Source organism: Trachemys scripta, chromosome 2 (assembly GCF_013100865.1).
Source record: "Trachemys scripta elegans isolate TJP31775 chromosome 2, CAS_Tse_1.0, whole genome shotgun sequence".
Classification (NCBI taxonomy): Eukaryota; Metazoa; Chordata; order Testudines; family Emydidae; genus Trachemys; species Trachemys scripta.
In genome coordinates, this window is record NC_048299.1 from 77,663,641 (window position 1) to 77,678,332 (window position 14,692).

The following is a 14,692-nucleotide window of genomic DNA, read 5'->3' on the forward strand; positions in this document are numbered from 1 at the left end:
GGGCTGAGGCCAGGAATGAGGGATTCAGGGTGTGGGAGGGGCTCTGGGCTGGGACAGGGATGCAGGAGGGGGTCAGGGCTCTGGGCTGGGGGTGCAGGCTCTGGGGTGGGGCCGGGGATGAGGTGTTTGGGGTGCAGGAAGGAGTTCCAGGTTTGGGGGGACTCAGGGCTGGAGCAGGGGATTGGGGCATGGGGTTGGGGTGCAGACTTACCTCCGGTGGCTCCCAGTCAGCGGCGCAGCTGGGGTGCACCATGGACCACGCTGCGCCCTTGAAGCGGCCAGCACCGGTCTGACTCTTAGGCGGAGGCGCTTTGCACTGCCCCCCCCAGTTCCCATTGGCCAGTTGCTGGCCAATGGGCGTGCGGAGCCGGTGCTCGGAGCAGGGGCAGCGCGCGGAGCCCTGTGGCCCCCCTGCCTAGAAGCCGGACCCTGGTAACTTCCAGGGCACAGCGTGGTGTCGGAAAAGGTAGGCACTAGACTGCCTTAGCTGGGCAGCACCACCGACAGGACTTTTAACATCCCAGTCGGTGATGCTGACCAGAGCAAGGCGACCCAGTGCCTTATATGACGTGACCCAGTCGTGGGTCGCGACCCACGGATTGAAAAACACTGCCTCAGAAAAGATTTTGCAAGGAAAGTACTTGCAGCAGCTAAGAGGACATGGACTTTTGTTCAAGGAAACACAACCCTTTGCCCTCTATGGTTGAACTATGCTGCAATAGAATCTGCATAAGGATCTTGCTGGTCTGCAGGAACTCTCATCCTGACCCTTTAGGATCATAGAGATAGGGACACGGGCCTATGGATGGCCATTAAGAAAGGTAGCATCATGCACAATGGGGAAAAATTATTTTCTTTTTGGACATTAGTCCCCCTTTAACCTATTTTGTCTCTTTGTTTATCTGACTGGACCATTCTGCTTTTATTAAGACCTTGTCAAACTACTTGTGGAAAGTTATCATAATCACATGCATAGCAATACATTTGAGTTCTATTGAAAACTAAATAGGTGAAAATTTCAAAAGTTACTAATGATTTTGGGTGCTTCAATTTTTGTATGTCAAATCTGAGACATCTTTAAAGATGCCTGATTTTCAGAAAGTTCTACGCATTCTCCCCATGAGACAGTTGTTCCACAGCTGTGTTGACTCTACAGTCATTGTGAAAGTAAAAATGTGGTTTTGTTGGTATAGTAAGCTGTTATGGCTCAGATACAGTGGTAGCAAATGAGTTTAAAAGATTGTATTTTTATATAGTACTTTTAACAGTACTTTAAGAAAAGAAGCTTCTCCAAAAAGTAGCCGCTAACCTTTTCCTTCCATAGCTTATTTTTTCTATTTGGTTTGATTTTCCTGCACAGTCACTTGCAGAATTGGGGCCGTTCTTTGTATCCATGGTCTGAACAACTTAAGAAATTGAATTTATCCTAAGCTTGTATTGATAGCAAATAGAGATGTGACAAATAACTGATTTGGAACTGATTTGTACAAGTGTCTGGCCATTTTGTTAGATTGATACAAATCTGATTCTGAAATGTCATCAAAACAGCGATATCGTGGCAAACTCTTTAGTTATAGCCCCTACTCTGTCCTTGTCATCAAAGCTAGTTCTTGCTGCCTCATCCTTGTGATGTGTCTGTATCTTGCTCCCACTTTCTCCCTCCACTTTGTCTCTGGATCCTGAGAACATCACCTTGGTGCTTGTCTTCTTCTCCCCAACCTGTCCTCACTGCCTAAATCCTGTTATCTCTCCCTCCTTTCTACTTGGTTCCAGTAAAATCCTCCTACTAGCCCAGCTCCTTTCCTTGCTTCAGAAACCTCTCTCCACAGTATCTGAATCTGAGGTTGGTATCTATCCATCAGATACTGATAACCACCGTTGGGTGCCTACCAATTTTAAAAGAGCAGGATTACCATATCCCTATATGCAGTATCCCATGAAGCAATTTCTCCCACTCTTTTAGGAAACTGTTATCTAGTACCTAAGACACTTGACTAGGAGTCAGATGACCTGGGTTTGATTTCTAGCTCTACCACTGACCAGCTGTTTGATTTTAGGCAAGTCATTTCACCTCTTTGTGCATCAATTTCCCCATCTATAAATGAGAGATGAAGGTACCCACATACCCACAAACTCCTATATGACCTATGGATGAAAAGCACTACAATATGGGGTATAAGTATAGTCATGACCACAGACTATGATTTCTTCCCAGAAATTTGCGATCAGTCTATCAAAAATTCTGTTTGTCTGGTGCAAGTTAACCCAGTCATTATTGCTTTTGAGTTAAAAAGCCTTCCATGCCTTAAGCATACACAAAAATCAGCAAAGCCAGATAATAGTTTCACGGAAATGTTCAGATCAGAGCTATTTTGAAAAAAAATGGCAAAGATTTAAAAATGTAAATGTTAGAATGTGGAGTAAAACTTCACAGTAAATGGCTAAATTACACGGGACTTCCTGTAGAAATACATATTGAATGTAAATAGGTCACATCACACACAGCGTTTAAATTACAATACCAGTGTTTCTGCAGTCATTCTGAAATAGGTGTAAATATGACTTAGCCAGATAGATTCTCCTCTCTTCTGGACATAAAGGGGATCATATTTTAATATTCAATAGTAAATTGGTACTTAGGAATGCAATTTCCATTAATTATGACAGGAGTTGTGCACTTGGCATCTTGGAGTCAGGACTGAATCCTACAATCTTTATTAAACCAAAACTGATTTCATATCACTGTGAAGGACTGTAAAATCAGACCATTTGTATGGTGTGCTGAAAAGATTATATATTCTAGATTAAGTCTGAAGGATTTTATTTTTAATGTGCTCACATTCTCAGATTTCAAACCAATATTTTCCCAGTATCGGAGCAGTTCCTCAGCTTATATAAATCCGTGTAGCTCCACTGACTTCAGTGAAACTACACCAGTTTATACCAGTTACAAATCTGGTCCATTATTGTGTTTTCAAAACAGATTTTTCTTCTTGATACAACTAGTATCAATTTTTGACAGAAAAATCTTTCCTGTTCAATTCAATTGTTACAGAGATATCTTATTCCACTGCAATCTCATCCACTACAGCCCCTGGAAATTTGCCTCATTGTTTATTTGGTTTCCCTTCTGAACACTTCTAATTGTTATATCCCTTTAAAATAATTCATTCCAGTATATTCCCCCTGCCCTTCTCAATTGTTATTTTTATAGGTGAATCCACTAACAAATGACTTAGCAGATACTATACTGTGTTTACAGATATAGGCATTTGTGTTACCTCTTAATTTACATAAGCAACTAATAAATGTATAAATACTAAAAACAGATGAAAGATGACTTACCAAATGTCTAAGAAGTGCCACTGATGTCTTAGTCTTTTAGACCGGCTGCACTGCATAAATCGGTTTTGCACATAACAAATACAGGGCAGGCATACACCCCTTCCTGTGTGAAGAAGGATACAATATTCATATGTTTAGCAGACTTTGAGCGAACAAATCATTGTTACTTTAAAAAAATTAAGCAGTTCTTCTTTTCTAAAAAGGACTTTCAAATGCTCCTATAAAAAGTGCGTTAAAGCACAGATGTATAGATTTTGAAATCCTAGTGGTGGGACTTAGGTTTCACAATCCAAAGCTATAATTATAGAAAGAGTTTGGTTTTGTTTGTAACCCACTCTTAGCATTGCAGCATGCAGTGGTGTGAATAAGGGAAGAAAGAGTTAGAAGGATACATAATTTCTTGTTTTTCATTTGGGGGATTCTCTGTGCCACACTTGCCAGAGGCAGGCATGATATCCAGAAATTGGGTGTGGCAAGCACTAGGTGTGTTCATTAGCTATTTGAAGTTACTTTGGTGATTTCCATTGTGAGCAAGCAGATTGGCAGAACACACCCAGAGTCTCTTTCTGAGAGTGGAACCAAAGGGAACTCATGGGGAATGGGAGGGGTTTATAAATAGAGGGAGCCATATAAATATGGGATTTATAAATATCTGGAGCCATAATACTCTTTCCTGCCTAGGGCAGTCAATCTCTTCTTGAATTTACCCCACGTATCCATACAATAAACCCCCTTACTATAATCAAACTTACCGTTAGAAATTATCTTTAACATATTCACAAACAATCACAGGCAATTCCAAATCTGCCACCAGTGTCGAGTTTTTCCCAAGTAAGGGAAGGACTTTGTTTTTCAAGATGAAAAAAGTAGGAAACATGAAAGAAAAGAGGCTTGTCTCTTTCTAGAAACATAGGAATTGCCAGCCTGGATCAGATGACCTGTGGTCTGTCTAGTCAAGTATCCTGTCTCCAGCAGCGGCCAGCACCTGATGCTTCAGAGGAAGGTGCAAGAAAGCTTGAGGTGGGCAAATGAGGAGAAACCTGCCCACAGGTAACATTTCTTCCTAAACCTCAATAATTAGAGCTTGGTTTATGTCCTGCATAAGAGTTTATATCCCTTCCAAAACTGTTGGTTTTTGATGTTTTACTTATTAAGCTTTGTAATCCGAGATCACAGTGAAATAAACATACAGACCTGTGTTTTTCCCAGTAACCACACCAGTTCGTATATATGAAAAAATATGTGATCAGAGGTCTATCAATGTAGGTCATCAATTCATCAAGCTAGATCCATCTAGTAATCACTAAAGAGATAGTAAATGTCAAATGACAGGAGTCCAGGAAGGGGCATAGTGAGGAGAGTTGTGCACTGGAAAGGATGTGGACTGTGGTTAGGGCAGGCTTTCCAAAAACATAGGGCCAGCCCCACGGTGGAGTCTGGGTGGGGCCTGAAACTCATATCCTACTTTTTGAATATCTTGAAAAAATGCAAATTACTGCATGGTATTTTCTGTTAGATTTCCTGTGCATCTGCCACCAGCTATCTCAACAATTTGCTGGCACAGAGGAGACGGAGTCTCAGTCCCCCCACACCCATTAGGCACCCCCAGCTTCTTCGCTGTGAGTTCCTTTATCCCCAGCTTGTACCTCCCTTATGCCCATTTCTCTCCCGAGTCCCCAGTTGCTCTTCAGGCTCATTCATCTCACTGAAATGTTGCAAAGTAAATGCTAGTGTGAGTTTATATCCTTTTCCCTTCTAGTATTGCATTAATTATTGCTATATGTGAATGTTGTCTCCAACTCACCGGAAGGTGGGGACTGAGCTCATTTGCTTCAGTAAAAGTGAGGCATGATAGCAGAAAGTTTGAGACTCACTAGGGCAGGGAATGGATGTCAGAGAACCATGTTACCTGGTCTTGGAGTGAGAGGCTGTCAGGGAGGAGGAATATATTGAGATTGGCAGGAGATTGAGAGGGGATGAAGCGGGGGTACAGAGGACAGGGATGCATGGAAGTAAGGTGCGGGAGATTGGGAAGAGCATGAAGGGGAGGCAGAGGAATGGTGGGACAGAGAAGGGAACATGGAGAGGGATGTAGAGCAACAGGCACTTATTCATGTTTAATTTTAAATACTTAATACTCTGTAGATATAAAACTTTAAGGGCCAGATTCTCTGGTTGGCTAATGTCACCTTATACCATTTAAGCGGCACAAAGTGATCGTACAGTGGCCAGAGCTGGCTTGTGGGAGAATCCAGTTTGCTCCTCAGTGCTATATAATTTTTCCTCACTCACTTTCACTCCATCTGCTTTATAATACCCACCCAAACTGATATTTGCCCCCTAAAATAAAATAAAAAATTATTTTCAAAGGTCAAGTACCAAATCCCTCCTCAAATTTCTCGGTGAATGGGGGCTGTCCCAGCTGCAACATCTTTTAGGATAGCACACCAGCTCTATACCCAGTAGGTTTCATTTCCCTGTGGGCTGGTGTGGGGGAGGGTTCTGGTCCATGACTCCACTTCCTCTCCAATCCTTTTGTGGTTATGTGCGTTCCCTTGGTGTCCATGTAAGGAGCAATCCCTGCACTTTCCCAGGATCCAGAGCTGAAGCCTCTTTCTCACAAAGACAATGAGAGACATTCAGTATATGGAGCTTTTCAAACAATGATTTTATTAATAACTTGCATTCATGTGGAAAGAGAAAGAAGCATAAAATCGTAGCATTAGAATTCACACCCCAATAAACATGGAAATGGAGAAAGCTCAGTAAAACTAAAATAGATCTATAAACATAACGTTGACATGCATTTGGTATTAAAAAGGTGCTTTCACATTAGTGCAAACATGCAGAAAATATTTTTTTCCATAAAAGGAAGTTTACTGTGAGAGTAATTTTCTGCCTTCACTTTGTAATACTGCAGATATTTACCTCACAGGGCTGTCCTCAGGATGAATAACTAGTTATGTACAGAGGTGTGAGGCTGCAAAGCAATGTGTAAGTGCTAAGATATTGGGATCTGATCCTGCCAGTTCTTACTCATGTGAAATCAAAATAACTGAATGCAATAGTCAAGGGGAAAGGATTATTTTAAACAGACAGCCACCAGCTAATAGGATACCCCTGCTTAACACAATTCTGGTTAACAGAAGGTCAGTCATATCCCTTAACAGAAGTGTGCACAATCCCTGTTTATCAAAAATCTCTGTTTTATGAAGATTTAACAGCTCTTCAAACCCTATAGGAAAAACAAGGTATCAGTGTAATTGTAAATAAACCCTTCCCACCTCAGATAGGTACTTGATTATATTATGAAAAAAAAGCTAACTTATAAAATTCATGGGAATTTTAGAACCTTTTATGATTTTGCTGCAAAGTTTTTTTTTTCCTGAAATGTTCCATTAATGTTGAATATTGAAGTAAAAAGGTGCATCGAGCCCCAGGTAAATGGCTATAATGTCTTCCCATGGATGTCTTCCTCCTAAAGTTTTTCTTGTGGTTTTGTATATATTTTCTTGAGACAAGAAAAACCTTGTTCCTTGCCATCTTCAAGCCATCTTCTGAATTATATTTCCTGAGAAAATAGTTATTTGATCAGAGTCCAGGTTTAAAGAGCAAAATCATACTACATTGGGTGCCATGTTACAGTGGATACTTAACAAACTGTAGTGTTTGAATTTTCCTGTGGGATTTTTAATATTCCCTGTATGAAAAAGGAGAAATACTGCAATGTCACAAAAAATTAATTACTGTGATTGGTAACTGTCCAGGTCTTAATGCGATCACTATAAGAGTTTTGTTTAATTGCACAATCTTTTAAGTAAAAAGGACAATGAAACTTTTATTGACTTCATTTCTAATACACGTTACAAACCAATGGAGACATCATGCTCTGCAGTGGAAGGGGTGCATGTGGAGCTAACCCGTTCTAATTTATCACCATGAAGAGCTGGACAGTGTTTGCAGAGGTAGATTGCAATGTGTTTTTGGAAAAAGATATAAAGATATTTCCTAAACTTTTCACCAACGAATGCATAGATCACGGGGTTGATACAACAGTGAATCATTGCAACTGCTTCTGTCACTTGGATTGCTAGCTCCAGCTGACTGCTGCTCTCACAGGTATTTAGGAAAAATGAATCTTGAAACGTGTATACGAGAACAACAATGTTGAATGGTGTCCAGAAAAGAAAATAAACAATCATTATGATAAAAATAAGCCTGACTGCCTTATGTTTTTTCTCATTCCTACATCTCAGTAATGTTTTTATAATCTCTGCATAGCAGAAGATCATAATGACCAGTGGAATGACAAGTCCCAGGATGTTCATCTTTAAAATCAGGAATTCCTTCCATTTGATTATGGAATCTAATGGATAATGAGAGCTGCAGGTCCAATGATCACTTTCCTTTTGAACACTGTGAAATAAAAACCCTGGAAGAGAGGCTAATATTGCAACACCCCAAATGAAAACACTTGTGAAGATACCATGGGCAACTGTCCTAGCTTTTAAAGCAAACACTGCATGGACAATGGCCAGATATCTATCTATTGTCAAAAGTATTATGAAAAAAATTCCACTATAGAAGCCAGCATAATAGACCCCTGAAAGAATTTTACACATTGCATTTCCAAAATCCCACTCACGTGCTGCATAATAAGCCCAAAATGGTAAGGAAAGAATAAAGAGTAAATCAGAAATTGCCAGATTCAGCAGATAGATGTCAGTCATGCTTCTCAGCTTCTTGTATTTTATCAGGATCAGCACAACTAGCGCATTGCCCAGCAGGCCAAATATCAGCACCAAAGAATAAAGTGGTGGCAGAAACAGGGATGCAAATTTTTTGACATCAGCTTTTTGGCATGGTTGGACGTCAGGATCATAATCATACGTTGTCGTGTCAGTTCCTGCATCCATCTTGTTCTGTCCTGGATGAAGAAAGAGATGGTAGAAACTAAAGAGATGGACTAAAACTCAGACAAAGACTGGAATTTTATCACAAATAATATTATTGAGAAGCTGGCAGTGACTTCCATATTTAAGTTGCCTAATGCTTCCCATTATAAAAGATGATTGCAACCCTTTTTTTGAGATGCTCTGATACCTCCACTATTTGTTCAATATTGGTTTCCAGATGCATTGTATCTGAGAAATATTTGTCATCTTCAGTAAACTATGTCAGCACCATGACACAACTGAGAGCTGGCTGATGACTAATCGCAAAGGCAGTTCTCAGCTGGTTTGTTACAAGTGCGTTTAAGTGGTTTTCCGAAGTGTCAGAATGAGACAAAAAGAGCACCATTAAAAAAGGGCCTATCTAGAGGAAACACTTATTGTTTTTCAGGTTTCCTACCCACATTCAGATGTCACTAGCTCACACCGCAATAAGCCATGAGTGGGTATGCACTGGTAGGCTGTGGTGGACAGCATCTAAGTAGCATTCCACAAGCAAAATTTGCCAAACATATTAGTTGTTGCAAATTATTCTTTCAGCAATTTTGCTCATTTCTCACATTAACCGACCGCTCTGTGCTTCTGTATTTGGTTTACTTTGGTTCTGAAAAAAGACATTACTCATTACAATATATAGAAAGAGAGCCCTGAACAACCCTAATTTTTGGATATCTACATAAAACTAAAAAACTGCTAAAAATAAACCGTTGAAAACAGAATCCATAAGTCTAAATGAGAATAAGGCCCGTATTCTTTATTTAACAAAATTGTTCCTTTAAGTCTTTGGCCTTATTCTCATTTACACCCAGGCCATTTTAAACTGCTCTAGTCATGCAAAGGAACCTTGAAGGAAGTGAATATGAATATAATTTATTTTTCTTTAAGGCCCTTTTACACTGTCAGAGCAAGGTAAAGTGGTTTTAGTGTGAATGAGAATTGGGCTCTCTTGTTCTTGTCATGATAATATCCTTGCATACAAGAAATAGGTGACTTACCTGTTAATTAGGAAAATGTGGGAGAGGTGATTAGACAATGCTGCATTAGAATTGACTTTGTAGGATGAAATGGCAAGTTTCACCTCTCTTGCAATTCAGATCAAGTCCAAGCAATGAAAAATGTAGACTTCGAATTAAAGCAGAGCACTGTTCTCTACCATCCAAGAAATATTCTGCACGTTATTCTCAGTTGATAACCTGTAAGAAAATTCACAAATCTATAAACTGATATTGAAACACCACCCCGAATGGCATCAAATAATTTCAAAACCATTGTCTTTGTTGGGCTATATTCTCATGCTGTAAAACTTTTGTCAAAAAAAGACACTCCCCAGTGTCTATTTTGAATGTACAGTATCTACAGTTAGTATTGATTATCTTGTTCTAATTACTGGGTTCTGCCAAAATGTAATATTGGGTTAAAATGATTCACTTGATTCAAGATTTTATTTCCTCTTATTGTGACGGCCTTTTGCCTGAACTCTAATGTGGTATGTCCTTAGCATCAGAAATGCCTGTTATCTGGAGTTTGAAAGTTGGTTGTAATCAATGATTTAATAGATCTTTTCCATCAATAACTGTCAGAATGAGGCAAACTATTAGTAGCTGTTTGCAAATTATCTGTGAACAATTTTACTATTTATAAATATTAGTTATTCAAAATTCTTTAAAGGTTTTGTACAAAGTATTTCAGCCTATGGGTTTCTCATGAATTATTCACTATGACTGTAGCTTTGAATATTTACTATAATTCACTATGTGTGCTGTGCAATTGATCACCCAACTCACAGGGCATTGTTTCGTCTCCCTGATTGGATGACTGCAACTCTTATAAACAGTAGGGCTTGACTAAGTACTCTCTAGTGTGTATTGTTATATGGACTCCTATGCCCAAGTTTCTGGAAACATTCTTGCTAACCAAAACAAATAATTAATACAAATGTTTGCAGAAAACAAATTAAAAGATTTCAAATACTGAGTCTTCTTGCATGACTGAGCAAAGGCTACACACATTCTTGCCTTGTAGTAGCACTCTTGGAAACTGTAGTGTTTTGAACAACTGTAATATATTTGAAAAAAGACAGAAGTTTTGGGTGTGATGTTTGCCACTTCATCTGCAATGACAGTTTCAGTGGAGGAGCAAGGCACAGAGAATAGTTATTACTGCACAGATCTTTTGTTTTGTATTTTCCTCATAGGTTGAGATTCAGCTTTGTGGCTGTACAGTGTTTCAGGAGGTATTTTGCTGGACAGTTCCCCAGGGACATTCTATGGCACCATCTGCATGCATCAAAGGGACACTATTCCTTCTAGTGCTTAATCCATGTCCTCTCACTGATGGTTAAACATTGTACAACCTCTGGTTTTCTTGGCCTGTTTAACCAAAAATATTACTTAGAGATAAATCCTACATGAAAAGATTATTAAGATCCAAAGTCATGAACTGAAAAGTTAGGAGATGCCAGAATAGTAGTATATGACTCGATAGTATTAATCACCATGTGTTTTTGACAGGTTTCCATGCCCCATTCAGGGCTTATTTCCCGCCCTCCATTCCCATTTCCATTGGTGTTGAGGTTTGGCGTTGTCAGCCATTTTGAAAAAAAAATTATTATTTTTTATGTTTGAATAGGGGGAGTGTTGCACACTTGTGCTTTGATACGTTTGGTTGCTTTTTTAGAGAAAAAGTTTGAAAGAACAGAGTGAGAGACCTTAAAGATTAAAAAAGAAAGCTTTGGTAAGGTTTAGAGCAGAAAAAGGAAAGAAAGATTGTTTGGTGAGGTTGCGTAAGGAGAGATGATTTTAAAGGCCTAGTCTGGCATGTTATTAAAGAATAGAGGAAGAACGTAAAGAAAAATAAAGATTTTTGTTTTTAAATGGTTAGTTTGAAAGAATAGAGGCAAGTTATTAAAGAGAAGAGAGATTTTTATTGAGGTTTAGTAAGGAGAGGTGATTTTAAAGGACTAGTTTGGTACGTTATTAAAGAATAAAAATCTTTGAAATAAATGTAAAATGTGTATTAAATATAAGGGTAGGTTAAGAACAGAGCATTTAAAAAGAGTTAAATAAAAGAGAAACATAAAGGAAACTGTTTATTAAACACATGGTAAAAATATAAAGGTTGGTTAAGAAAGAAACATTTAAAATGTTAAATATAAGGGTAGGTTAAGAAAAGAGCACTTCAAAACAATAAATAATATTGAAAACTATGTTTAAAAAGAGCACACATGGCAAAAGGCATTTACTAAATCAGAAACTGTTTAGTAAGCACATGATGAAAATATAAAGGCAGGTTAAGAAAGAAACATTTGAACTATTAAATATAAGGGTAGGTTAAGAAAAGAGCATTTCAAAACATTAAATAATATTGAAAAATATGTTTAAAAAGAGCACATGGCAAAAAAAGGGAATTTACTAAAGCAGAGACTGTTTAGTAAGCACATGGTAAAAAGTATGAAGGGAGGTTAATAGAAAAGCATTTAAACTATTAACTACAAGGATAGGTTAAGAAAAGAGCATTTAAGAAGAGTTAAATAAAAGAGAAACGTATAAAGATAGGTTAAAAGAGAGAACAGGGCAAGAAAAAGGAAAAGAAAGCTCCTTTGCAAAGGGAAAAGATAGACAACATGTGACTGAGTTAGAGAGAGAAATCTTACCCTTCCAAGTGTTTCTGCGGGAAGAGGCAACTTATCAGGTTCACAGCTCCTCAGGCTTGTTATCACCACCTTTGGATCGGCCCAATCAGATGTTGTTCTACAGCAGTGTCATAGAATTCATTTTCCTGAACCAATCCTATAGTCCCAAGGTTTTTAAACAAGAGCCATCTCTCCCCCCCTTTAACTGCCTTATTCTTATCTAAAAAATCCAGACCCCAAGCATTTTTCCTGCCATGTAGCCCTTTTACATAGGGGCTTTAATAAAAGTTAAAACCATAAGCCCTTAGTAACAAACAATTTTAAAAGTTTTCCCCTATGTTTTAGACTAACATTAGTTATTTTTTAGTGAGGACAATTTGAAGCTGCAGCAAAACCCCTGTTAGCAAAAATAGCATCTGTGAGTCAGTGGATCAGAGATAAGAAGGCTGCTTCTTCCGCAAACTTTTTAACAAATGCAAGTAAAAGTTACATTAAGTCTTGTAAAGGGATAAGCACTTAAAAAAAACAAACCTATATGAAGACACATCCCTTTATTTACAGGTGTGTTTCAATAAAATAGAGCATGCAGAAACACCCCAGGTTTAAAACCACAGGTCCTTAGTAATAGCCAGTTTATATTCCCCTTATTCTGTAAACCAGTGGATCAGAGAGAAGTTTGTTTCTTCTCCCACTTTTTAACAAACACAAGTGAAAGTTATATTACGTTTTGTAAAGGAATAAACACTTTAAAAGACAAGCCTATCTGAAGACACATTTCTTTATTTAGCACTTTTACATATGTGTTTCAATAAAAAATTAGCATGCAGAAACATTCCAGGGTTAAAAACTCAGAGAACCTGTTTATAAAAGTAAATTACAGTAATAAAAAACTTTTCTGCTATGTTTTAGACTAACACTGGTCATTTTTTAATAAGGATAATTTGAAGCAGCATGCTTTTTCAGCAAATCCGCTGTTAGCAAAAACAGCATCTGTGAGTCAGTGGATCAGAGATAAGAAGGTTGCTGCTTCGCCTGCTTTTCAACAAATACAAGTGAAAGTTATATTAAGTTTTGTAAAGGAATAATCACTTGAAAAGACAAACCTATATGAAGAAATAGCCCTTTATTTAGCACTTTTGCATGTGTTGTAATAAAAAATAAGCATGCAGAAACAACCCTGGGTTAAACCCACAAACCCTTACTAACAAAAAGTTTTTAAAAGCTTTTCCCTATGCTTTTAGTGAGGACAATTTGAAGCTGCAGCAAAAATAGTATCTGTGAGCCCATAGCTCAGAGAGAAGACGTTTGTTTCTTCCCCCACTTTTTAACAAACACAAGTGAAAGTGTTTGTGGCATATTAAGACTTGTAAAGGAATAAACACTTTAAAAGACAAGCCTATATGAAGACACATCCCTTCATTTAGTCCTTTTGCATATATGTTTCAATGAAAAACAAGCATGCAGAAACATTCCAGGGTTAAAAACTCAGAGAATCTATTTATAAAAGTAATGTATAGTAATAAAATAGTTTCCCCCTATGTTTTAGACTAACACTGGTCATTTTTTAGTAAGAACAATTTGAAGCAGCATGCTTTTTCAGCAAATCCACTGTTAGCAAAAACAGCATCTGTGAGTCAGTGGATCAGAGATAAGAAGGTTGCTGCTTCGCCTGCTTTTCAACAAATACAAGTGAAAGTTATATTAAGTTTTGTAAAGGAATAATCACTAGAAAAGACAAACCTATATGAAGAAATAGCCCTTCATTTAGCACTTTTGCATATGTTTCAATAAAAAAAGAGCATGCAGAAGTAGGGTTACCATTTGTCTGGATTCTGCCGGACATGTCTGGCTTTTTTGAGTTAAAAATTGCGTCCAGGGGGAATTTGTAAATGTCCGGATTTCCGCCCCGCATGCAGAGCACACGCAGCTGACAGGACAGCCGGCCGGATCGTGCCACTTACACGGGGCTCATTCGCAGACCACCGGCCGGCTGTTCGCATCGGGCCTCCGGCAGTCTGGAGCTCCTCCCCCTGCTCCTGCTCCCCCTCCCCTGCTGCCCAGCGCGCCACTCCACCGCACTCTGTTCTGAGCGGCACGGTAAGGGGGCCAGGGGTCGGAGAAGGGTCAGGGAGGTTCTGTAGAGGGCAGTCAAGAGACAGGGAGCAGGGTTGGATGGGTCGGGAGTTCAGGGGGGGCTGTCTGGGGGTTGGGGGTGTAAGGTTTTGGGCAGTCAGGGTACAGGGAGGGGGTAGGATCCTAGGGGGGCAGTTAGGGTGGGGGGGTCTCAGGAGGGGGCAGTTAGGGGACAAGGAACAGGGAGGCTTAGGTAGGGGGTGGGGTTCCCAGGAGGGGGCAGTCAGGGGACAGGGAGCAGAGGGGTTTAGATGGGTCGGGAGTTCTGGGGGGGGCTGTCAGGGGGTGGGGAGTGGTTGAATGGGGTGTGGGAGTCCCTGGTGTCTGTCTGGGGGTGGGGGTGGGGGTGTGGATAAGGGCTGGGGCAGTCAGGGGACAGGTAGGGGGTAGGGTCCTAGGGGGCCAGTTAGGATGGGGGGAAGGTCTCAGGAGGGGGCAGTCAGGGGACAAGGAGTGGGGGGGGGTTAGGGGTTCTGAGGGGGTGGGAATTGGGAGGTAGTGGAAGGGGCAGGGGCGGGGCGAGGGCAGGGTGGGGGCGGGGCGAGGGCGGGGCTCCTCCCATCCTCTTTTTTGATTGTTGAAATATGGTAACCCTATGCAGAAGCACCCCAGGCCTAAACCCACAAACCCT

The 14,692-nt window shown here is 39.8% G+C and overlaps 2 protein-coding genes across 6 annotated transcripts in view; both read right to left on the minus strand.

Annotated features, from left to right (window-relative positions):
* LOC117872470 (C-C chemokine receptor type 5-like) overlaps positions 1-3,786 on the minus strand; it is a 12,529-nt gene extending 8,743 nt beyond the window's left edge. For both annotated transcript variants that reach the window (XM_034760948.1, XM_034760949.1), the window contains exon 1: positions 3,346-3,786. The gene's annotated coding sequence lies outside the window, so the exon portion shown is untranslated. The remainder of the gene's footprint in view (positions 1-3,345) is intronic.
* Positions 3,787-5,992: 2,206 nt separating this feature from the next.
* Positions 5,993-14,692, minus strand: part of LOC117872471 (C-C chemokine receptor type 5-like) — a 36,389-nt gene continuing 27,689 nt past the window's right edge. Inside the window, exons 1-4 of one of the 4 annotated variants that reach the window (XM_034760952.1) lie at positions 13,747-13,904; positions 11,950-12,018; positions 9,293-9,490; positions 5,993-8,272 (exon numbers count right to left, since the gene is read on the minus strand). In XM_034760952.1, the coding sequence (XP_034616843.1) occupies positions 7,209-8,261 (1,053 nt within the window). In that variant the 5' untranslated portion in view covers positions 8,262-8,272; positions 9,293-9,490; positions 11,950-12,018; positions 13,747-13,904 and the 3' untranslated portion in view covers positions 5,993-7,208. Of the gene's footprint in view, positions 8,273-9,292; positions 9,491-11,949; positions 12,047-13,746; positions 13,905-14,692 lie in introns of those variants that run through there. The other 3 variants (XM_034760951.1, XM_034760950.1, XM_034760953.1) reach the window with 3 other exon arrangements.